Source organism: Neltuma alba, unplaced genomic scaffold (assembly GCF_004799145.2).
Source record: "Neltuma alba isolate B1F8T4 unplaced genomic scaffold, ASM479914v2 tig00012817_pilon, whole genome shotgun sequence".
NCBI lineage: Eukaryota > Viridiplantae > Streptophyta > Magnoliopsida > Fabales > Fabaceae > Neltuma > Neltuma alba.
Genome location: NW_021637210.1, coordinates 59366 through 84282, shown reverse-complemented (window position 1 = coordinate 84282; position 24917 = coordinate 59366). Strand labels below are relative to the sequence as shown.

The following is a 24917-nucleotide window of genomic DNA, read 5'->3' as shown; positions in this document are numbered from 1 at the left end:
ATTGTTTATCGATAACCTTATCCTTTATTTATTTATTGATAATTTGTTCGATCATCAATGACTGAAGTTTCATTTATGTAACACTTGAATTATCGATAATCTGTTCGATCAACAAGTGTTCGATCACTTGTTCGATCATGGAACGATTTCCGTCAACTATGATGATTCTTAAAATCAATGATCCAACACTTGATCGATAATATTGTTGAACTGATTCAAAAAGCTTTCACTCTATTTATCGATAACCTGATCGATCAACAAGTAATCGATCACCACTTCGATAAAGCATGTCCAGGATGTCTTTCTTCTCTTTTTACAGATAAATCATTTCATCCAGAATCATTGAATGATAAATTCGTTTTTCTTCTTGGTCATAATTAAAGCCTACACCGCAAGACTCTTACTTGTTTAAAGTTTAAAATATGCAGATTACTAAGAAAGAATACAACGGCTCTTCAACGGGATTACGTAGACTACAACCTACAGTGTCAGAAGCTCAAACGCATTAATGGCGGAACCGTTGAAACTGGCGAAACACGCAAATGGAGTCACAACAGCTAGAAGCTCTTCCGTCTAACGGCTACTAACGATCTCAACTATAAAAGCGCGCGAAGAAGCATTAATGAAGAGGATTGAATACCGGAACTACCATCTGTGATTATTAAGTCTAGCATTCAATACTCTGTTTTCTTCAATATTACTGAGCGTCAGTGTCATCATTAATTTCACTCTGTAAGAGAGTCGATAACTATTCTTCATTATTACTATTGAGTGATACTCAAGAGTGTGGACTCTTGAGTGGGCTTGTATCCTTACGAGAGTAAGGGGGAGTGATTGAGCGATTCAATTACTGTACCGAGGCACCAAGAGCCCTATCGATCTTGGAAGATAGTGAAATACTCAGAGGTGTTCTGAGGACTGGACGTAGGTCAAGTGGTTAAGACCGAACAGTATAAATCTTGTGTCCCTTCCCTTTGCGGTGAAATCTCTCCTAACTCTAACTCTCTGTTTTCAATACTGTCTCGTTTTAATTTCGCAATTTTTTTTAACTCACATAATTCACCCCCCTCTTGGGTGAGATTGATTCTAACACATCGCACGAGGGAGAAATTTTTAGTTTTTATACTAAATTTGCATGCTTCATTTTCTAAAATAACTAATTCTTGCAATTAACTATAGCAGAGTTGACATGAAGTCTAGTTTGGCGCCACATCGATACAAAAAATTATGCACCATAGCCGTAAGCCTTTATCAACTGAAATAATGTTCAACAAGATTAAAGAATAGAAGCAAAGAATACATCCAAAGTAAAATTCCTAAGGTAGCAACATAGTATTATTTAGGAGGTTCCTAAGTTATCAGTGCAATTTAGGAATGTTTTGTGGGGCTACATGTGAATATGCACTTCATGCGTTGCGTGATTGTCAGATAGCACACGCTTGCTGGGAAGCACTTGTACCTAATCAGCTTAAGGTCAAGTTTTTTGATAGTGTGGATTTCATAGAGTGGATCAACTAGAATATTGGTCTAAAATGTAGAGTCTTAGAAGTTCCTTGGTGCATTTGGTTTGTTGTCTTAGCTTGGCAGATTTGGTTGAATAGGAATGATGGTGTTTTTAATCGGAAATCAAAGGGAAGTCTCTCTGTTATTGCCTAGTCAAAGGCCATTATTGCATGTTTGTATGTGGGCGTCAATAGTCTTAGTACTCAAGCACGATTGATTTGTAGTTGGCAACCACCTTGGGTGGGATGTGTCAAATACAATGTGGATGGAGTAGTTGGCCATGAGGACTTGGTGGCAGCAATGTGGTGGTGTGGCTAGGGATCATGAAGGGCATTTGCTTCATGTTTTATGTTTCATATCGACAAGGGTAATAGTTTTCATGCGGAAGCTTGGGCTGTGCTTTGGGGCCTCAAAAGAGCTTGGGATATGAATTGGAAATGGGTCGTCATTGAAACTGATTGCCAAGAGCTTGTGGAAATTCTTGACACTGGTTGGCATGATGAACACTTGGAAAAGGACCTTCTTGCTGAGATTCAAGGATGGCTTGGAAAGGATTGGGATGCAAACTTAGCCTGGTGTGGTCAAGATGCAAATACGGTGGCCGACATGCTAGCCAAGAACTCGCTGAATGTTGCTGAGGGAATAAGCTTTCTTTACTCTCCTCCTAATTTTGTTGTTAATCTTGTTATATTTTGATGTAGCTTAGTGCTTTTTGTTGATGGTCATTAAAAAAAAAAGTGTGCCTAAGAGCACAGTAGATTCGACTTGGTTTTGGAATATACAGGTTATGTTTTTTGCTTAATGAAACGGTGTGCACTGGGAGATGAGCCATATCAGTGCTCATCTCCCACTGAGTAGGGAAACGTGTTCCTATTTATAAGCCATCGGGCGCCTTCCCTATCCCGACTTCAATGTTCTCCTTCATTTCAAATTTTTATATTTTTAGAAGAATACACTTTTTTTTTTAATTAATGGCATTTTGTCTGTTGTTATTTATTTATCTGTCCTGACTTAGAGAGAAAATGTTCTAAATTTCCAAGTATAATTAATACTCTTTACTTTACTGTCCTAAATATAAAACACATTTTTTTATTATAAATTAAACTAACAAATGAGTTTTACATTTAAAACCAGAAAAGTATTTATTTTTAATAATATGTCTATTTAATGGGGGGCATTAGACGAAGATAGCTAAGATTTAAAAGAATGTACCATTAAATGGTGAGCAAAACTTGAAATTAAACAAAAAAAATAATTCTTACGTAGTACTTCCCTAGTTTTATTTATAGGACAGAGAAAGAAGATATTTTTTGTTTTATTTATAAGGTATTAAGAGAAATTTTTGCATGACTATATAATTTTATCCTTCATTTATTATTGTATTAACATTATTTACGTGAGGTATAATATATATTAAATAGGGATAAAGTTAAAAAGTTATTGAATTTTAAATGAGAGTTAATAAAGTTTAAGATTTTTCCTTATCTATAAAAAATATGTTAAAAGTGATTTATAAATAAGATTAGAAAAGCACATAAATTTTAGTTTTTTTTCGTCTGTGTGTTTTTATGGAAAGAATTCAACTCACAATTTCACATTTAAAAAAAAAAATCATAAGAGAGGCGTTTGGATGTCAGTTATAGATTATAAGGCCACGACAAAAAAAAAAAAACAAGGAGGAAGTACTCAAGTATTGATTGCAAGCACAAAATTAATAGATAAATATTTCTCTGATTCTTGATATAAGATTTATTTAACTAATTTAATTATATTAAAAAAGTTAGATAAGTTAAAAAATTATGATAAATATAACATATTTCTTCTAAAACATTTTTATCATCTTTCTTAACATAGTCCCTTCATCTCCTACTTAATTATGGTTGAGAGAGTATCAATATGAATAATCTAAAAAAAATTGATAAATATGAAAAATAAGTCTTACATTTATAATTAAAATTAACTTAATAATTAGGCCTTATATTAAGTATCGTTAAAGTATTAATAGATATTTATGAAAATAATTGGATGTGGAGGGCTGTTAAGGGATTGGAATGGGAGATGGATTAAGGGCTTTGCAAGGCGGAACTGTGGGGCATTCTTACTGGATTACAGGTTGCAAAGGACATGAACACCAGAAGACTTGTCGTGGAAAGTGACTCTTGCACCGCAATTAGAAAGCTTGAAGGCATTAGGAATGGAGAGGTATCGATCTCTTCACTGCTTAACTCAATTAATAGGTTGATGAGGAATTTTGTTGATATTAGATTTGTACATGTTTACAGAAAAAGGAATATGTGTGCGGATTTTCTTGCAAATCATAGTCTAGGATTGACACAGGTGATGAATGTTTTTGACAAGCCACCTCCTGAGATTGAACTGTATTTGTATAATGACTTTAAAGGGAATTTGTTCCCTAGAATAATAAAGGAATAGTGATTGGGCGTGTTGTCCCGTATTTTACCCCCAAAAAAAGAGTATTAATTACCTTCAAGTTACTTATACTATGAAACAAAAAAATTCTTTTAGAAATGACTTGGGATTAGAGGAAATAACTCTGTTTTTTACCATGAACGATGGAAATAATTCATAGTACTCCATTAAAGATAAATTTAAAATTTTTTTTTTTATGAACTACTTCTAGTTCTTAATATAAAAACTGATCAAAGATTTAATTATATCTTAAATATAAGATACTAATTAATTTTATTTATCATATTTATCTATTTTGCCTCCAAGTAATTTTTATGATAATTGCATATATTAAAGATTATCTATCAAGAGGTTATTTCAATGTATATGATTAATAAGAGTATTTTAGTTAAAACAACCTCAATTTATTACAAATAACTAATTAACTAATTTTTTAATATTTATAAATTAGTTATCTATCTTTTGAGTATCAAAACAATAATTTTAGACAAAATTAATGATTTAATCCGGAGGAGGGAGTCTTGACAACCGATTAATCCGCAATGAGTATTAAACACTCGCATAGTCACATGCACGCGCGCAAATTAATTAATACATGGATGGTTGCGGTTATGTCCACATCGCAATATGTAAATGGACCGCAGCTTGAGCACTGACAATTACTATTTGGGTCAGTTTTGCTGTGACCAATATATGCTTTACCATTTCAATGCATTGTTACTCAGTCTTCTCACATTAATTCTATATATTACCATCTAATATTTGGCAGATTAATTGATGATGAATTAAGATTTAAAATTTAATTAAATTGTTTTTAATAAATAATAAATACTTATGTTTAACAAAAAAAAATCTAATTTCTCCGGATGCAAATAAACAATTAAGAAATTCAAAAATCATGTGCAAGAGTTTTTTTTTTTGGCAAAATCATTTGTAAGAGTTAAGAAAACATAAATACGAATAACCTATACATATATATATATATATATCATTGTTTTCTAATTTTGTTGATGGATTAGTTGTGTGTGTGACTTTGTGCGGATGAGTAGAATAGAATGAAAAAATTTGGAGACGAAATGAAAGTGTATTAATTTGTTTTGACATGTTAGGGGCACTTGTTGGCTCTGGATTTCATGCATGCTTTGAGAAGGCCACCTGTGATGTTTGTGCGAGACAGCTACGAGAAGCAGGGGTAATTAATAAAGATCAGGCCCTAGTGATTAGATAGGTTAATTATTAATCGTCGGAAAAAAGATTTAATTATTAATAATTGGTGTACATTTGCATTATTCCACTCTAGACAACTTATATTGTCAAAATTAATGATTAAATATTCTTGATACTACCTCTAATCATAACACTACTGCTTCTAATTATAAGACCTTATTTATAGTCTATAAATAAAATTTTATAATTAAAACCGGGAGTAATATGTAATAAGAATTTAATTAACAATATAATGATTTGCTATTATAGTTTGAACAATTTTTTCTCTATAATTTTGAAATTATATATTTTGATTAGTTTCTTTCCGTTTAAAATGCTAGTTGTTATATTTTAATAAAAATGTAAATCTTTGAAGGATGAATTCAAAGCTATAAGATTGCACAGTAAGACAACCAGCTATATATACACAGACAAAACCGTGGCAGTGTGGCACACAGTGTTGTAGAAGTAGGAGAGATGGCTTATTCAAGATTTGTTCTTCTGATGACTTTCCTATTGCTCTTTGTTTTGCAGTTGAGGTAATAGAGAATGCATTATGCCATTATCCCCTTAGCCAAATACTACTGCTAAATCAACCTTTGAAGTATTCTTCACTTCTTCTTCTGGTTTAATCGATTTGCAGGTTTCATCTGATGATGATGTCGTCAAGATCAATAACGAAGAACACCACCAACCCTCTCATCATAACTCTCTGGTTTTGATGATGCTTCTCTCTCTCTCTCTCTCTCTCTCTCTCTCTCTCCATAGATCTGTCTGTGTCTATATATGTGTATACATGTTTCCTTATTAATTAATGGCCTTGAATGGTGCAGGTGGTGAAAGGACCCAACAGAAGGCTTCTTCCATATATAAGTATGGCTTCTTCTTCTTCTCCTTCTATATATGTATAGGTATATGGTTGATGATGATGAAGAACAATGGTATTGATGCAGATTGTGGAGTACGGTGCGGGAGAGAGATGTAAGATGCATTCGAGGCCAAAGGTATGTCTGAGAGCGTGTGGGACGTGTTGTGCCAGATGCAAGTGTGTTCCTCGGGCACTTATGGCCACAGAGAGATGTGCGGCAGATGTTACACTGATATGCTCACTCACGGCAACAAGCCCAAGTGCCCTTAATATTTTATATATATATATATATATATATATATATCATTCTTCTTCTTCTTCTTCTCTCTCTCTCTCTCTGCGCTTCCATGCATGCTTTGTAATATCTTCTTTCTTCTCTATCTCTAGTTTCTGAATAACAAGGTTGATTATATTTCTTATCTATATGTGCGCGTATTGGATCAGCCTGGGTTGATTTTCAGTATATAGGTTAAATATAAGTGATTAAAGAATCAGATTGGATGGTTTGACTCAACTCAACTACTAACTCAAGTTTGGAAATCATGTATATTAGAATCACATCCTGATGAGAATCTCTTATAAAATTGGTTGATTTTTGATATTTAAAACCAAATTAAATATTCTAATTAGCTCTTATGTTAAATGTTGGAAGTAATATTAAAAATTTATATTATAACAACTCATATCGAATGTCAAACCAAAACAGCTAACTGTTATATAATTCTTATAGTCTAACTGGTTAGACCAGTGGCACAATAATTTAAAAAGATTTAACAAAAATAATTGTACGCAGATTATATATATTAAAAATAAATCCGCAATGAGTTTGTGAACATAATGCGCAGTTACCAAGGAAATAACACTACATCAATATATATCGAGTTTTTTCACCAAAAAATACACACGCACACACATGTATAAAATAAGGGGCCCTCCCCCCAGGTTGCATCAAAAAAGTCGCTCCAAAGTGACTCTAGAGTCATTACTCTTCATAAGAGATTTTTATTTAGTTTAATTTATAAGTTATTTTAACATATTTTATATAAACTGAGAAAATCTTAAATTTTATTAATTTTTATTTGAAATTCAAAAAAAATTTTATTTAAAATCTAATAATTTTTTAATTTTATTTCTATTTAATATATATTTTATCTTGTGTATATAAAGTCGACATAATAATAAAAAATAAAAATTATATATCTATATAAAAAATTCTCAATAACTTATTATAAGATTAAAAATTTTTTTTCTCTCTGTTCTGAAAAGAAAACAAGAGCAGTATGTTGCTCGGTCGAAGAGGACAAAATGCCATTGGGCGGCGTAATTGCCTCGGCTCCACTACATTCCATTCAGTCTTCCCGCTAATAAATGTTTAAACGCAATTCTCGATGTTCTTTCTTTCCCTCACAACTTTAATATATATGTGTAAAGTTTAAAAAAAAAATTCAATTTAAAATGTATTTAATGAGTTAACTGAGATTTTTTGATGTTAATAAATTAGTCAAAATGACTTATATTGTGAATTGAATTCGGTCACTCAGCTATATAAAAACAATTTTAGTCCAAATCAACCCGCCGTACAATGGTTAGATTGGTCTGACTCTTAAATCAAGAAATTAATCAATATGTTAAGTTTACCATTTGCTTATTTTCTTCACCTTTGTTTTCTCTTATTCATCCCAAAAAACTGATGATACTCTTCCGTTTCTTATTATAAGAGACAAATAACCAAATTACGTTGATAAAAAAACAATTAAAATTAGTTAAGGACAGTTAATGTGTAAAAAGTATAATGTTTTTTTCTAACAATACCCCATTAATAAGGAGAGAGATTATGAGAGAGAGCAATTAAATTATTAAAAAAAAGAGAAGTGGGAAGATGAGAGAATATGAGTTGGAGGCAAAATAAATAGGGGTAAAATAAGAAATCAATACAAAAAAATAGAGATAAATTTAAGTGTCTCTTATATATGGGAACATACCATAATGATCAAATGTCTTTTATAATAAAGAACGGAGGAAGTAACATTTTTCCTTTCAGTTTCCTCTCATTTCCGTTTTGCCCTGCTTTTCTTCCTATCCAAAGGGAGCCTGTTAGGAATTTTTGGGCACGAAATTCCAACGTAAATAGCACTCGGCCTTGTCCTCACAAACATATGAGGCGACGCACGCACAAGGTTTCCCTAGGCCTAATGTTGACTACCTGCTCATTTGATTACCGGCTACGCTTTTACCTGACCCCTCTGTAGAGCTGGTAATACGGGCCGGGTCCGTGGATCCAATCCGTCAAAAAGACAGGTTTGGGTTGACAATATGTCCACCCGTCAAGGTGTGGGCTATTCCAGCCCGTACTATTTTGAGCCTGTTCCGTCGCGGGCTAGCTCACGGGTTGACGAGCTAGCCCATCTTCTTCTTTTTTTTTTCCATATAATTTGTAATATAATTAAAATATTTTGATTATTAAATTCCACATGAACAATTAAACATTGTTTTTTTCATATCATTGCATAAGTAATTAAACACTTTATATATTTGTGATTCTGTGTGTAGTTATACGAAGATCATTGTCCATCTTTTATTTTTCATTTATTTGTTGTGTCACTATAAAAGACTTTATAAAATTAAATAAACATGTGATACTTATACATTTATACATAAAATATCTACTTAATTAATTTGAATAGGAAAACTAAATTACTTTGAATAAAAAAACTAGTTAAATTAACTATTTATAAAAAATATATTAGTTTTTTAAAAATATATTCTTAAATTATAAATTAATCTTCATTTTATTTTATTATAACTCACTATTCAAATTCAATATTCGAAACCTAATTTTAACATTTTAAATTAAATTCAACCTATATTAATAATAATAGTTTTGATTTTAAAAAAAAGAATATGGAGGTGGGCTTTTTGCCAGCCCGTACCGCTTTTGGTCCGTATCCGCACCGTCAGCTCGTATTACCACCTCTCTCCTTTTGGCCTTATGACCCTCGAACCCCCTTTTTCTGAAGAAACGAACGCGCCAATAGACGACCCACGAACCTCTTTCTGAAGAAGCGAACCCGTCACAATGGCGCCAAAGGCTAAAGCAATAAAGAATTCAATCTCATCTCATCCACATGGCATATTCTCGGGAGTGGTCGTTTTCTTAGTCGAAAAAGGAGTTACCAACGAAATAACATTATATCAATATATATCAAGAGTTTTGTTCACCAAAAAATACACACGCACACAAACATATATGTGTATAAAATAAGGGGGCCCTCTCCCCAAGTTGCATCAAAAAATCGCTCCAAAGTGGCTCTCATATAAGGGTTTTTATTTAGTCCGATTTATAAGTTATTTTCAACATATTTTATACAAATTAAAAGAAATCTTAAATTTTATTAACTCTCATTAAAAATTTAATAATTTTTTAATTTTATCTCTATTTATATATATTGTACCTTGTGTAAATAAAGTTGACACAATAATAAATAAAGAGTGAAATTGTACATCCATATAAAAAATTACTACAAAGAAGGCTAAATTTTTTTTATTCTATCCTAAATATAAAAGTAAGACCAGAACAGTATGTTGCTCGGTGGAAGAGGACAAAATATGTCATTGCGCTGCGTGATGGCCTCGGCTCCACTACATCCATTAAGTCTTCCCCCTAATAAATGTTTAAACGTAATTCTCTATGTTCTTTCTTTCCCTCACAACTTCAATGAGTATATGTGTAAAGTTAAAAAAAATTTAATTTAAAATATATTTAATGAGTTAACTGAGATTTTTTGATGTTAATAAATTAGTCAAAATGACTTATATTGTGAATTGAATTCGGTCACTCAACTATATAATGACAATTTTAGTCCAAATCACCCCGCCATACAATGCTTAGATTGGTCTGATTCTTTACTCAAGATATTAATCAATATGTTAAGTTTACCATTTGCTTATTTTCTTCATCTTTGTTTTCTCTTATCACCCCAAAAAAATGATAACAACATTTTTCCTTTCAGTTTCCTCTCATTTTCGTTTTACCCTGCTTTTCTTCCTATCCAAAGGGAGCCCATTAGGAATTTTTGAGCACGAAATTCCAACGTAAATAGCACTCGGCTTTGTCCTCACAAACATATGACGCGACACACGCACAAGGTTTCCCCCTTTCCCTAGGCCTACTGTTGACTACCTGCTTATTTGATTACCGGCTACACTTTTACCTGACCCCTCTGGCATTATGTAATGTGCTCTGTAGACGACCCTCGAACTCCCTTTTTCTGAAGAAACGAACCCGCCAATAGACGACCCACGAACCTCTTTCTGAAGAAACGAACCCGCCACAATGGCGCCAAAGTCTAAAGCAATAAAGAATTCAAGTTCATCTCATCCACATGGCATATTCTCGGGAATGGTCGTTTTCTTAGTCGAAAAAGGAGTTCAAGCTCGTCGACTGCAGGTTTCACTGCATACACTTAAGCTTGTCAATCTGTACTTGTGTGTGTGTGTTTTTCTTTTGCTCTTACCCACACTTATGTTTGTTCCATGCTTCTTCGTTTTTGGTAATTTACTTTCATTTCCCTTCCGTACTTTGGTTTTTGAAGATTTGGAAGCAGAAATTAGCGCAAATGGGGGCTGTCATAGAAGAGCGTTTGTCCAAAAGGGTTACTCACATTTTGGCTATGGACTCTGATTCCCTTCTCCGGCAATTGGATAGTGAGCATTTGTCACGTTTTAAAGGGGTCAGCCAATTTTTTCCTGCTTTTGCTTCAATTAAGTATATTTTTTATAATCTTAATTTTCGAACATGCTGGGGTTGCTTATTGACGAACTTACTTCAGTTCTTCTGCATGAATAAATTGTTATATTATCTAAACAGAAGTGTGAGTTGCTTCTTTAGTGTATCTTGTGGCAACTGAAAGTTGCTATTTGGGAAAGAAAAACTTAAACGACAGATTTTATTTCTTTGCTGTTAATATTTCTATAAAAGCATGATTCTTTTATTTTTGCAAACAAGTGTATGAAAGAAAAGAACATATTACCTTATTGGTTTTCGAAAAAACCTTGTACGCTTAATATTCCTATAGGGAAATTTTATTAGTAACTATTCTAAATCTAGTCCTTTGGTGAACGTGCTTTCCATCTTCAAACCTCATTATGTGGGTTTGCATATTTATTCTCGGAAAGTGCTTTAATGATCATTGCTGTAGAGAGTTCTCCTTTATCAATGGTTGGAAGACAGCTTGAAGTCGGGGGAGAAGCTATCTGAGGATATGTACATACTGAAGGTGGTCCCGGATGAAGAAAATGTACCCGATGAGACTTTGGGTCCTGAACCAGCTAATGGAAGCAGTTCCAGTGACAATAAAGGATTACCCAACAAAAGGATGAAATCCTCTTCCGAGGATATTGAAATTGTAAATGTTGACGCTACTGAAGATAGAAGAGAAAATGAAGTATATTCATCACCAAGTACAGCAAGCAGTCATGATGATTCAGTTGGCTGTTTACATTATGCAAGTACAAGACCTCAAAGCCCAAATGCTGAAAATGAGGCAGTAAGACCTAGAAGCTTACAATTCAAGTATATATATACTCTTATGTTCTTCCCTAAATTTTTTGGGCTTAGTTTGGAAGTATAAGCTTTACCAAGTAAATTCATAACGTGCCATGTCAATTGTCAAAGACCGCTCCAAAACTTTGAGTTGATTGAAAAGCATTCTCCAAAAGCATGTGTGATTTTTAAAAACTACTAAAATTGTAGATTTTGCTATTAATAAGAACCAATAATCCGAAAAGGTCACATAATTCAAATATGGCATCTAAGCTTTTTGCATTGCTCTTTTTGGAAACTATTCTAATGAGGGCCTAACATTACAGCCATCCTTAACTTACTGTCCACCTGATCTAAACAAGAACATAACGGAGATATTTGGGAAACTTGTGAACATATATAGAGGTAAGCCCCAAATAACTCCTTCAGATTATTCTCCCGTTATTTTATATTTTTCTTGGGCACTTGTTTATTGTGCTAATGCTGTTTCAAAGCTTTGGGTGATGATCGGAGGTCCTTTAGCTATTACAAAGCTATTGCGGTGATTGAGAAGTTGCCATTTAAGATTGAAAGCGTGGACCAGGTCAAAAACCTGCCATCAATTGGAAAATCAATGAAAGATCATGTGAGTGAGCTATAGAAACTGCTATCTTAGGCTGTTTTACATACGGATTCATTTACTGTAACCTTGAGCTCAATATAGAATTAGTTTTAATATATTAATAATAATTGCCACCTACTATTAGCTTCATCTTGTTTCTGTCCTATGAGATCGTCTTCTCTTAAATTTGACTTGGTTGTAGTAATCATATGATGCTTTGTAGCTGATGAATTGATTTTTTGCATTCTGAAGGCAATAGAACTCTGTTGACCGTACAACAACCAGAATATTGAATTCCTTGGACATTTGTGCATCTTCCTACTTGCATTTAAGACTTCTCTTTCTCATTTGGTCCTATAACAAATGAAGCAATCGATTTTACTGTGTCCAGATACAGGAGATAATAACCACTGGCAAGTTATCCAAGTTGGAGCACTTTGAAACTGATGAGAAGGTATTACAAGTTTTAACATGTCTCACTTTGCGACCTTTGAGAACTTTTCTTCATGATTTAACTTTTTTAGTTTCCCTTGTAAACAAATAATATAATATATAAGTTATGCAAAATATTGAAATTTAAATAGGAAATTTACTTTAAAACATTATACATCATATAAAATAGATAATCGTATATATGCATTGGAAAATTAAACTATTTAAAAATAAATTTTAATTAAAAATACTATATAAGATATGAAATATATATAATAAAAAATAGCTATATTTGTTCTATATATAGCACATTTTCTACTGTAGTGCTTTGCTTCACTCGGGCTATATTTGTGATTTTACTGCCCACTCGTTTGTCCCTTCACTATAGGTGCGAACAATATCCTTATTTGGAGAAGTGTGGGGTATAGGTCCAGCCACAGCACTAAAATTGTATGAGAAAGGACACCGTACATTAGATGATCTGAGGAATGATGATTCGCTAACAAATGCACAAAAGTTAGGGTTGAAATACTTTGATGATATTAGGCAAAGGATTCCACGCAATGAGGTCTGGTAATACTTTTTGCAAGATATTCATTGCAAAGAACTTGTTTTCTTTTACTCCAAAACTTTTAACACCCTTTCTGATTTGATAGGTACAAGAGATGGAGAACTTATTGCAGAAAGTTGGTGAGGATATATTGCCTGGGGTGAGCACTACCCTAGTTGGGTTGGAATGCATGAGTTTTTTTAAATGTTTGATCTTTCAGAGCCTGTAAAATCGTTAGTTTATTTTCTATAGACACTGCATGGATTTATTGTCTGTTTATGCATATTTATGTTGCAAGAGCAAAGAAGGTCAGGGCATTAATAATTTGTTAGTTAGTAAGAAGGGAATCCTCTATAAATAGGGAAATATATTGATGTAATAGGTTTGATATGATTTCAGTATTAGTCTGAATCCAGTAAAAATGTCCACCACATGTCAAGTGGTATTAGAGCTGATTTTTTAGCCATTTGGTCAAAAATGTTATCCAAATAGTAGTGATGGAGACTCGGTTGCGCAAACAGCTTGGAGATCTTGAATAAAGTCTGAAGCTTCATGTGACAATGATTGAGAGTAATAATGCTTTTCTAGAGCAGAACAGATACTTGATTACACAAACAGCTTGGAGATCTTGGATAGAGGCTGGAGCTTCATGTGACAATGTTCAAGAGTAATTATGCTTGTCTAGAGCAGAATGTGTTGGGGATTGATGATTTGAAGAGGTCTTGACAAGAATCAAGCTTTCATGGTGGATGCGGCTATGAAGTAACCACAGACGTTTTTGTAGGCAAGATTGAAGCAGTGTCAAGTGAGAATCTTGGACTGTGAAGCCTCATTTGGATTTACTAACTAGGCAAGATAGAAGCCAAGGCAAGAAGAAGCAAAAAGGAAAATGTGAATCTAGCAATAAAAAAGAGGAAGAAGGAAAATCCGAGGAAGAGGTGGAAAAAATGAGAGCAGTAAAAATTGACAAGATTGGACATTCCATTGGCCAAGACGTGACCTCCCAAGCAAACCATGAGGAAAAGCCTCTAAAACTTTCTCCATTCTCTATGGCCGGGGTTCCATCAAGTCACAACAGTTAGACCATCATCGCTCTTCATCAGCCTTCATCCTTTGTCTCCTCTTGTTTCACTTCCTCCATCTTTCATTGGCAGTTGAGCATCTTCTTTGAGTAAAGACAGATTTTCCGTTGAAGTTTAGTTTATGGCTCATCATCATGATTGCTGGGAATATTTTTGCGAAGCTTAAGATGATCTTTGATAAGTTGTTGATTTGTTGATTCAGTGGATTTGGAATCTTAAATTAATGTTAGAACTAGGATTATGATAACATATTCATGCTTCAATGTTCCCATAAACCTGGGCCAAGAAACTCAACAACCACCCCAGTTTAAATCTCTGATTAAATCATGCATGAGCATTCTAGGATGCTTTGCTTGTTTGAGCCACACGACATCAATTCAGACTTCAAGCAAACCCCTTGAGACTCTTGAGAAAAGAGGGCCAAGCTGGAAAGGATTGCAGGCTTGTACACAGACAAAGCAAAAAGATTTTTCTAGTCAAAAGCATTGGCTAGTTTGTCATGTGTTGGTCTAATCGATGAATAGTGTTGCTTCTCCACCAACCTAGAAGCATCTAAGAGCCTTGTCCAGCAATAAGGTGGGCCTTGGAAGGAATTAAAAGGCCCAACACAAGGACGTCTAGCAAACTGAGAAATTAGGACTGTGGGATATAAGTTTGTGAATTTGATGTCCGATGTATTAGTCGCATCAGAGGATTCGATTTTTGTTGCCTTTAGAATTCTGTCTTGAAGATTTGATTTGTCTAGATCCTTAAGGACAAAGATAATTTCTTTAAGTAGGTAGTATTGTTATGAAGACTGTCAAGGGATTAGCAATCTATTTGTTAGTTAAAAGGAATGAATAGGGAAATATATTGATGCAATACGTGTGATATGGGTTCAATATTAGTTAGAATATATTAAAAACATCTACCATGTATAGCATCAACTGATGATACGAGACTGCTTTTGATGTAGTGCCAATGCTGCAATTTGATGAAGGGTACGTTGATTGAATTAACGTTTCTCTTAATGATCAAAAGATTGCATTGGAAGAAGAAACTTTTTATGTAACAGAATAGTCAACAGGCAGGGGAGAGGCAGATTTCATGTTCATGATTTCTCAATTATTTCCTGGAATTGTTTGACATGTATGAAAACGAAGGGTTTCTATACTTGGACTATGTTAACTAGCTCCGGCTTGTAGTTGTGTAAAGGGTTGAGCAAGGGTGTAATGGGGTATCTTGATTGTTGATAATAGAATTCTTCATTCCTTTCTCTTATTCTCTCTCTCCCCCCTTTACTCTTTTCTACTTTATGTTTCTTCATCAGACTATCATTTGGGTATGCGATTTTTGGTGCCATTTTCTTACCTTGTATCTCTTTTTCAAGGATGGTGCTTTAGGCTTAGACTACTGTCGTAATTTTGTTGTAATCATGATCTGTGACCTATTGTAATTCAAATCACGTAATGCAGTTATAACTTGTAGGTTTAGGATGAATTTTTTTTAAAAGTATCTTCTGCTGTTTTAATTTCAGTTCATGATGTTATTCACAATTTCAACTTTTGTTGGTGCTGTGGTTTTTTGAGCAATGTGTGAATTAAAATCTTGGTTATGCCCCTGTCATGTCGATTAGGCTGAGATTGTTTGTGGTGGATCATATAGACGTGGAAAAGCTACATGTGGAGATATGGACATTATTATTACACATCCTGATGGAAAAAGGTGAGTTTGATATCTTTCATCCCTGCCTTCAACTTTGAAAAAACAATATAATTAAATGGAGGCACTAAAAAAACATCGCAACAGAAAATGTTGTTACGTTATGAATTTTATTAATGCAGTGACATTTTTCAATTGGGATCATGCAAAATTTGTTCCTGAAAGATTTTCATATGATTATAACTATAGTGTGCGAGCTTTTATTATTCTTTTTGTTACATGAATGTGTTTGTTGAATTATTAGACAAATCACTTAAGTCTTTACGTTTTTAACTATTAATGAGATGCTTGAAGTTTTACTTTCAATATTTTCTTTTGCTTTATTTCATTTATGGTTTTTTTTTTTGTTGGGGGGGGGGGGAGAAGGAGGGATGCAGCATCCACCACCATCCTTTTGCTCCTTCTGTTAAAAGAGAAAGCGACTGACTAATAATGTGTATTCCTCTGTACGTTTTGTTTTTGAAAGTTTCTATTTTTGTGTTTGAAGGCTCAGTTGATTTTTTTCTGGCTTGCAGTCACAAAGGATTTTTGACAAAATTTGTACAGCGTTTAAAGGAAATGAATTTCCTAAGAGAAGATTTGATTTTCAGTATTCACAGCGAAGAGGTAATATGAGCTTTTTCCTATTTTCTAGTGTCCTTTTTACTTGGAAAGTTAAAGGTCCTTTCCATTTCCTTTAAAACCAAGTATTTTTTGCATGATGGTACACATGCCTCGTATATCTTATTACCGTATTGATGGTTATGTCAGTGATTGTATGCGCATGTGGAGTTATCTTGTCCATTATGTAAGACACATTTTTCCTTGATTTTTAAATGGCAGTATGAACTATGAACCCTATTCTTCCATTGTGATTTGTGTATACAAAATCTTGCCTTGATCATGTGATTCGGAGTTATGCAAAAGGTTTCCTTGTTGACTTGTCTAAGTAAACTCAGGGTACTGATTCTGGCGTTGACACATACTTTGGTTTTTGTACCTATCCTGGGAGGGAGTTGCGCCATCGAATAGATTTAAAGGTAAGAGATGGTAATTGATCTTTTATTGAATGTCTGATGAAGATTCTGAGTGTTCAGGAAAAATTGTGGAGTTTCCTGATTTCTCTTTTTGACTTGGTGTAATGTTGTGAATTTATTCATATGTGCATCCCGAGTGACATATTTTCTGCATGATGTTCTTGGAGTTTTGAAGTCTCAATTTGTACTTTCATTCTTTTGCCGGCATTATAAATTGCTAAATCATCCGATATTGGCTGTGTATATCTAAGTAGTCTGCTCCCATTTTCCCTCCTCCCCCATGTGTAAACTTTTGACCATCGACTATATAGACATCTGCAAAAAATATTAGTCTAAATATTAATGTTTTGGCAGGTGTACCCAAGAGACATATATGCTTTTGGACTTATAGCTTGGACAGGAAATGATGTTTTAAATAGGAGGTATGCTCGTGCAGTTTTCAGGGTTTAAGTATTGATTTGTTTATTTCTCATAAATTTTAATCACTATGCTAGTATTTTTCCCCGTGTTACCATATCAATTTTACATGTTGAGGCATTTTGAATACCTTAAGAACTTGAATGAGAATTTTAAATTTTCGGGATAATTACATGTTTTTTTTATAGTTTATCCAACTTTTTTTGGTCCTTACACTTTACTGGTGTTTTCAGTTCAATCGTGGATGATTTTACTTAAACTCTGCTATGGCACTTATCTTTGAAGCTGACTTGGTTAATGGACTGTCGATGATGTTCATGTTGATATGAACTTCAAAATTGATTTTTCATCTGTATAAATTTTTCAACTGGTCAATTTGGTAACCATAATGGAATGACCAACCTTGGTACAATTAATGGCTTACTGCTTCTCTTTCTCTTGGAATAAACTGGACACTCCCATCAGCATATATATATGCACATTGCTATGGTTGGAGCAATTTGTTCTTTTTTCATCCCCTCTTGATCATCTGAGTTGGAAAGTCACCACTTTAGTTTGATGCTGAGTACAGGTTGAGACTGCTGGCAGAATCTAAAGGATTCCGGCTTGATGACACTGGTTTGTTCCCCGCTGTTCAGGGTTCTGGTGGAAAACGGGTATGGCTTCATTCTGGGGTGGTTGTTACTATAATCTATTCTCCTATGCATTATTAATATTAGTTGACTTGTCATGCATCTTTATGTTCCAGGGTGGAAGAGGAACAGCAAGTCTGAAATTTCACACAGAAAAGGAAGTGTTTGATTTTCTGGGATTTCCTTGGCTTGAACCACATGAAAGAAATCTTTAAACTGAGAAATTGCGGAGTTAGACATCAGGAGGGGCCCACCATCTTGTAAGTAAATAAGTTTTTCGTCTCTTTTTTTGGTTTTTTGGGTTAAGTGAGTGGATCAGTTTTACTCTATGTATATATGTAAGTAGTTTTCGGCTTTTCACTCACTTCTTGTGTCAGTTCAGACTAAGTATAACTCTTCCATGAACCTTACGAGTCCTTTCAGGAGCCCTTTCTCATGAATCTAAAATAGAAGTTCTTGGCTTTTGCTGATTGCTATCTTTTCCCATGCAAGAAATTGCGTCTATTAAATTTGCATTTTTTTTGACAAACTATCTGATATATGCTGGTACTTGTTAATTTGGATTTGAATTAGTTGGCTGCAAAAGGGAATTTTTTCCAATGGAGATTTTTTTTCCTCCTTTCACAAATTGTAAACTTTTTTTATTTTGGGATCTGAACAAAGCTTAAAATTGAGATCAAATTCGAAATGTATTGAAATGGTACTTAATAAATTTATATACTCTTCTAGTCCTTAATATAAGACCTAATTATTAAGCTGATTTTGGTTTTAAATATAAAAATTATTTATCATGTTTATCAATTTTTTCTAAATTACTTTTATGAATACTTTCTCAACTATAATCAAGTAGAAGGGGGAGGGAGAATATTAATAAGGATGATTATGGTATTGTAGGAAAAAACATATAATATTCTTTATAATTAAATAACTTAAATTTTTTAATCTAATAAAATTAGTTAAATAGGTTTTATATTAAGGAATGGAGGAGTACATAGTATACATTTAGTTAGACGTTATAAGCGAGTCACATATTCAGGCTGGCATTTACAACTCAAAAGTTGATTGAGAAAGGCAAAATCCCAAAAAAAAAAAAAATCACTTAAATTTCAAAAATCCTAAATCAAGAATTCCTATAAAAATACATTATTAATTGCTCTTCAAGTATAGTCAATTGTTCTTAAAATGTAAAGAATAAGGCTAATTTAGGATTTTAAAATTTAAGTAGTATTTTTCTTAGGATTTTTTCATTGAAAAACCTAATATAATGAAATATTAACAAGAATATTTTTAGTATGCCAATCAATTTATCAGGAAGATGATTGGCTTATTTATACGAGGGGAAAAACTTAATGAAGTACTAATTTCAATGCCAAAAGTCCTATATGCCTTTGTTGTATCCTTTTTTCCTTTAAAATTCTTCTCTATACCAATATGAGGTGGGGACGCATTTAGAAAATGATGAAAGAAACTTCAAATGCTGTTTATTAGGATGTAATATGAAATAATAAAGAAGAGATGAAAATAATAGTTGAAATTCATATGAGATTAATGTTTTGAGAGCTGAACTAAGTCGGTTGATTTGATCAGTTGAACTAAAAAATGGTGTAATGGTTGATCTATATATGAATTGGTCAATGACAATTAGCTAGAACAGCAGGTGTTGAAGCGAAACTGATTGCAAAGGAGGGAAAATTGGTCACAGTAAAATTACTTTCTGGAGAGATCCGTTTGATATCCAAAAACTGCTCAACAATTGTCGGACAAGTAGGAATATATATATATATATATATATATATATATATATATGTTTTGGATAATGTACAAAGAAAGCAAAACAAGAAAAAAGCTCTCGCATTTTCGTCTTACTTCGAATTCTCTCTAAAGAAAAGTAATTCCAAATTGAAATCCAATCTCTTTTATTATTATTTATTTATTTTTATTATTCATATTCATAATAATTAAAAAATCAAATTTGAATTTGAATTATTTTTGAATTCTTTTTCTAATAGCATTTAACCAACTAGGCAGCTATATGCTTCGCCCCGCAAATCTATATCTAATAAATATTGGTGGAGGAAGAAAAATATACAAATATGCAAAAACGATTATATTTATGTAGATAATTTGGTTTTTGTCTTGAAATAAAATGTTGCTGGTTGTATTTATGGAGTAATTATTTTACATATTTGATTCCATTTTTTTAATCTTTTACTAGCTCCGGTTCTAAGATAATAACCTATGAAGTACACCTTACAGGTATAGGAGGTAGTATCATATAAGCAGTGAATGAAAAACCGGACCGGACCGGCCGGTTCATGCCAGAAACCGGCCAACCGGCCAATTTTTCCAGTCTGGTTCAGCAACAAAACCGGTGTACGATCAAACCGGAAGAAACCGGAGCAAACCGGTGCAAACTGGCATCAAACCGGGTAACCCGCGGGTTGGAATGGGTTTACCGGTTCTCTATATTCTTTTTCTGAATTGTGGGAGAGAATAAGGACCTTACCGGAAAAAAAGAGAGGAAGAAGAGAAGGAAAAAAGAAGGAAAAATGTAAAGAAAAACTTACTGTAAACTGATAAATCATGATGAAGATAAAATGAAGAGTTTTCTAATTTTTAGAGTACATAGGAAAAGAAGGGAAAAGATTTCAGTGAGAGTGGAGGCTTCATTGACGGCAAGACAAGAGAGAGAAGCTTGAACGGAGGAGCACGAAGAGATACAGACTACAGATGGAAGGCAAGAGATTCAAATAAAATAAAAAAAAGCAAAATAATAAAAAGGCTGCTTTTTCATTAATAACCAAGGAACAAAAAACGGGACTGAACACTAAACCGGTTGAAGTAATGGTTTAAGGGTTAATGGGTCAAAGCAGGGTTAACTCGGATCAGACCGGTCATATTAAAATAATATGAAAAATATTATTGATCATCACTGAAGTCCAAGTGATCATGATTTTAAAATATAATTTTGGTAAATTTTACAAAAACATTGATATTTACTTATAAAATATTTTATGAAGGTAATATTTAAGATATATGATTAAATAATAAATATATATTATATACATCATATCCCTATTTTATTTTGTACCATCAGTTTACCGTGACCCCTACTCGAATTTTATGGGAGATGGTGCCATACCCACAATGTCAACTAAGGAGGAGTAAAAACAACACCCATGTCAGTGGTTATTAATAAAAAAGCATCCTTTTTATTATTTTGCTTTCTTTTATTTTATTTGAATCTCTTGCCTTCCATCTGTAGTCTGTATCTCTTCGTGCTCCTCTGTTCAAGCTTCTCTCTCTTGTCTTGCCGTCAATGAAGCCTCCACTCTCACTGAAATCTTTTCCCTTCTTTTCCTATGTACTCTAAAAATTAGAAAGCTCTTCATTTTATCTTCATCATGATTTATCAGTTTACAGTAAGTTTTTCTTTACGTTTTTCCTTCTCTTTTCCTTCTCTTCTTCCTCTCTTTTTTTCCGGTAAGGTCCTTCTTCTCTCCCACAATTCAGAAAAAGAATACAGAGAACCGGGAAACCCATTCCAACCCGCGGGTTACCCGGTTTGATGCCAGTTTGCACCGGTTTCTTCCGGTTTGATCGTACACCGGTTTTGTTGCTGAACCAGACCGAAAAACTGGTCGGTTGGTCGGTTTCTAGCCTGAACCGGCCGGTCCGGTCCGATTTTTCATTCACTGTTAATAACCACTGACATGGGTGCTGTTTTTACTCCTCCTTAGTTGACATTGTGGGTATGGCACCATCTCCCATAAAATTTGAGTAAGGGTCACGGTGAACTAATGGTACAAAATAAAATAGGGATCTGATGTATATAATATATATTTATTATTTAATCATATATCTTAAATATTACCTTCATAAAATATTTTATAAGTAAATATCAATGTTTTTGTAAAATTTACCAAAATTATATTTTAAAATCATGATCACTTGGACTTCAGTGATGATTAATAATATTTTTCATATTATTTTAATATGACTGGTCTGATCCGAGTTAACCCCGATCTGACCCATTAACCCTTAAACCACTACTTCAACCGGTTTAGTGTCCAGTTCGATTTTTTATTCCTTGCATATAAGCATTCAAAAGAGACAAAAGCAACTGGATGAGATTTACCAAAATTGAAATTTTGTCTTTAAGGATTTATTTTATAAAAATTAATGTTAATTAATATAAAATATAAAATTTATAGCAGCGAGATGCCCAGTAAAATTAGCCCAAGTTTAAAAGTCGCAGCGAGCGTCCCATGCGCAAAAGGAAATCGGATAAAGTCACTGAGATGTCTTGGTGTGCCTCTTCTACTTCGTGTTTTGCCGCTTCAATATTCGATTCAATCCCTTCTTCTTCTTCTTCTTCTTCTTCTTCGTTGTTCTGTGCTCGGTCATTATCCTTCTCACAGAGCCGTTTATATGGAACAACTTACAAAAAAATTTCCTCGTTTCCTTCATCGAAGGAATACAGATTTCCTTCCTCCTCATCCACAAAAATGCTCGTTACTAGAGCTGCAGAATACAAATTCCCTGACCCAATTCCTGAATTCGCTGATGCCGTGAGTTTCTGTTTCAATTTGTTATTTTTTTGGGTTCTGTTGAAGAAAGTTACTTAATGTCCTCTTTACGCCGCTGTCAGGAGACGAAAAAGTTCAGAAACCATCTACTGAAGAAACTTTCGAAGAAAGATATGTATGGGGAATCAGTTGACGAAGTTGTAGGTGTTTGCACCGAAGTGAGTTACCCTGCTTATGCTCTCTGCCCTTTTGTTCCAAAATATAGCAAAGTTGTCTCAGATGATATACTTGTTGAGCTCAACAACAAATTTTCTGGCGAATGCTAGGGCTTACTTTGTTTCTCATCTTTGGTTTTAGTGATGCTAAAGCAATATTGTGGGTAAAGCGATATTGGTTTATTAGGCCCCTTTGATAACATACCAGTAATCTGAAAAGTCTCATTTCTGACTTATGAAGGGGTAAGATATAGATAGGGACTCAGAATAAAGCTACGGATTATAACATATGTCATGATTCTTCTGATTTATTGGGCGACAAACTTTGAATAAAATTAAAAAGAGAAAAAGAAGAAGCTAGAACTGTGTTTACTGGGAAAAAATGATCTTGAGCTGTGTTTACTGGTTTAGTTCATGGCCTTTGTGATATCTGTTATGATGAGTAATGGAGAACTATTATCTTCAGATTGAGCTTGACATCTGAAATCTTGTATAGAATAGAACTTCATTTGGAAAACATTGTATCCGTAATAAAGAAATGTGTAATGTACTCCTGAAAATGAAAGAGCTCATGAAGATACTCAGAATATAGCCATATCTAACATTATAAGATGGAGCATTGAAAAATATGTTTGAAATACTAACATCTCTATGATTGGCATGCTTTATATATCTCTTGTAGATCAGTCCTCCATAAATATGTTTTTTACTTGAAATTTATTCATATGTGATTTTCAAGTTCAAGTTAAACGTTGTCTGTCTCTCCGACTGTCCTCTTTTTGTGGACATTGTCTGTAATCAATCATTGGTGAATTCACTCTCTGTTTGATTGGTTGTAACTTCTGGTGGCCATTGCAAACAATATTATTAGAATGAACTCATCAATGTTGGCTCTATATTGTGTGAATGTTGAACAGATATTCAGTACTTTCTTACACTCAGAATATGGAGGACCGGGGACACTATTGGTGTTACCATTCATAGACATGGCCGATACTGTAAATGAGAGGGGATTACCAGGAGGGCCACAGGCTGCACGTGCTGCTATCAAGTGGGCTCAAAATCATGTTGACAAGGACTGGAAAGAATGGACTGCTTCTGGTACCAACTGATAAATGAAAGAAACAAGTAGAACCCTTTTTGTATCTTAATTTTAACGTTGATTGTGTCTCTTTTCAAGACGGGCTAGTAGTAATAAATCCATTGATAATGAGTGTAATCAGAAATTTGAACTTTTTATGACGGAAAATTTGTTGGTGAAATTAGGTATGGAGGCTTTGTTCTTAAATGTAAATCACTTGTGGGATAATTGATGACATTTTCCTAATTTTATCCCTATTTAGTACAATAAAGGAAATAGGTGAGAAAAAATGTACAACATATTTTTTTCAATACCATTTTTTTTAATAGAGCAAATGTGAAAAGTTTTATCAATTTAATGCTTTCCTTAATACGTAAGAAGAATGAGATGCAAATGACTTGGATATAATAATTAAGTTGTATAGTGTCATCATGTTATGGCATGAGCTTCTTTTTTTTTTTTTTTTTTTCTTGAGAAGTAAATATTGTGAGCTTGGAGTCTCACTAATATAGATGAAAATGTTGCAACTATAATCCGTATAAGAATAATATCTGGTCTCCATGCTATATGTTCGCGTTGTTTAGTCCCTGTGATGGCTACAACAGCCTTGTTAGGCACCACCTTACGTTCTTTTTTTCTCTTTTTTGACCGAACACTACCTTACATTCTGATTCCTGCTGGTTTTAACATAAAGAAATATTTGATACTCAGCTATAAATAAGATACATAATATATTATTGTGCTACTATCTTTGATCCTTAATATAAAACTAATTAATTAATTTGAGTATATTAAAAAAATTAGTTAAATTAATTGTTTACAATAAATATCTGTTATCTTCTCTAAAATATTGTTATTAATCATATGTATTAGTTATAATTACCATTTGATGGAGTTTTTAACATGTGCATTACTACAAGAACTATTTAAAATAAATAAATAAATATAAGAGTAGTAGATTGAGATTTTATTTTTAGGATTAAATTGAAAATTAAAATAGTTCTTACAAAAAAAAACCGGAAGTAGTATTAAAAATTGTGTAACTCTCCCTGATTTATTTATTTTTGGCCATTGGTGTCACTCTTCTTTTTCAACCATAACTCATGTCATCC

The 24917-nt window shown here is 33.3% G+C and overlaps 2 protein-coding genes across 3 annotated transcripts; both read left to right on the top strand.

Annotated features, from left to right (window-relative positions):
- Positions 1-4957: 4957 nt before the first annotated feature.
- LOC114731271 (protein PLASTID REDOX INSENSITIVE 2, chloroplastic) lies at positions 4958-24076 on the top strand. 2 transcript variants are annotated; one of them, XM_028918416.1, is made up of 5 exons: positions 4958-4968; positions 20196-20200; positions 22282-22551; positions 22632-22727; positions 23642-24076. In XM_028918416.1, exons 3-5 carry the CDS (start codon positions 22282-22284, stop codon positions 23834-23836), a joined length of 561 nt encoding a protein of 186 aa, XP_028774249.1. In that variant the 5' UTR covers positions 4958-4968; positions 20196-20200; the 3' UTR covers positions 23837-24076. The 2 variants fall into 2 exon arrangements, with proteins under 2 accessions (XP_028774249.1, XP_028774248.1); XM_028918415.1 differs by lacking the exons at positions 4958-4968; positions 20196-20200 and having other exon boundaries at positions 22232-22551.
- LOC114731270 (DNA polymerase lambda) lies at positions 10270-18453 on the top strand. The gene is made up of 14 exons (XM_028918414.1): positions 10270-10454; positions 10600-10737; positions 11206-11553; positions 11876-11954; positions 12044-12174; positions 12542-12604; positions 12971-13150; positions 13239-13292; positions 15830-15918; positions 16431-16521; positions 16854-16934; positions 17286-17353; positions 17920-18004; positions 18097-18453. The coding sequence occupies exons 1-14, from the start codon at positions 10341-10343 to the stop codon at positions 18193-18195; spliced, it is 1620 nt and encodes a 539-aa protein (XP_028774247.1). The 5' UTR covers positions 10270-10340; the 3' UTR covers positions 18196-18453.
- Positions 24077-24917: the final 841 nt, after the last annotated feature.

What these genes read in the sequence shown, in the direction of transcription:
- LOC114731270 (XM_028918414.1), top strand. Translation starts at nt 10,341, where the DNA reads ATGGCGCCAAAGTCTAAAGCAATAAAGAATTCAAGTTCATCTCATCCA. An exon ending in ACACATCCTGATGGAAAAAG is followed by an intron (nt 15,919 to 16,430) that starts GTGAGTTTGATA and finishes TCTGGCTTGCAG; the next exon opens with TCACAAAGGATTTTTGACAA. An exon ending in AATGATGTTTTAAATAGGAG is followed by an intron (nt 17,354 to 17,919) that starts GTATGCTCGTGC and finishes TGCTGAGTACAG; the next exon opens with GTTGAGACTGCTGGCAGAAT.
- LOC114731271 (XM_028918415.1), top strand. Translation starts at nt 22,249, where the DNA reads ATGCGCAAAAGGAAATCGGATAAAGTCACTGAGATGTCTTGGTGTGCC. An exon ending in TTCCTGAATTCGCTGATGCC is followed by an intron (nt 22,552 to 22,631) that starts GTGAGTTTCTGT and finishes CGCCGCTGTCAG; the next exon opens with GAGACGAAAAAGTTCAGAAA. An exon ending in TTGTAGGTGTTTGCACCGAA is followed by an intron (nt 22,728 to 23,641) that starts GTGAGTTACCCT and finishes AATGTTGAACAG; the next exon opens with ATATTCAGTACTTTCTTACA.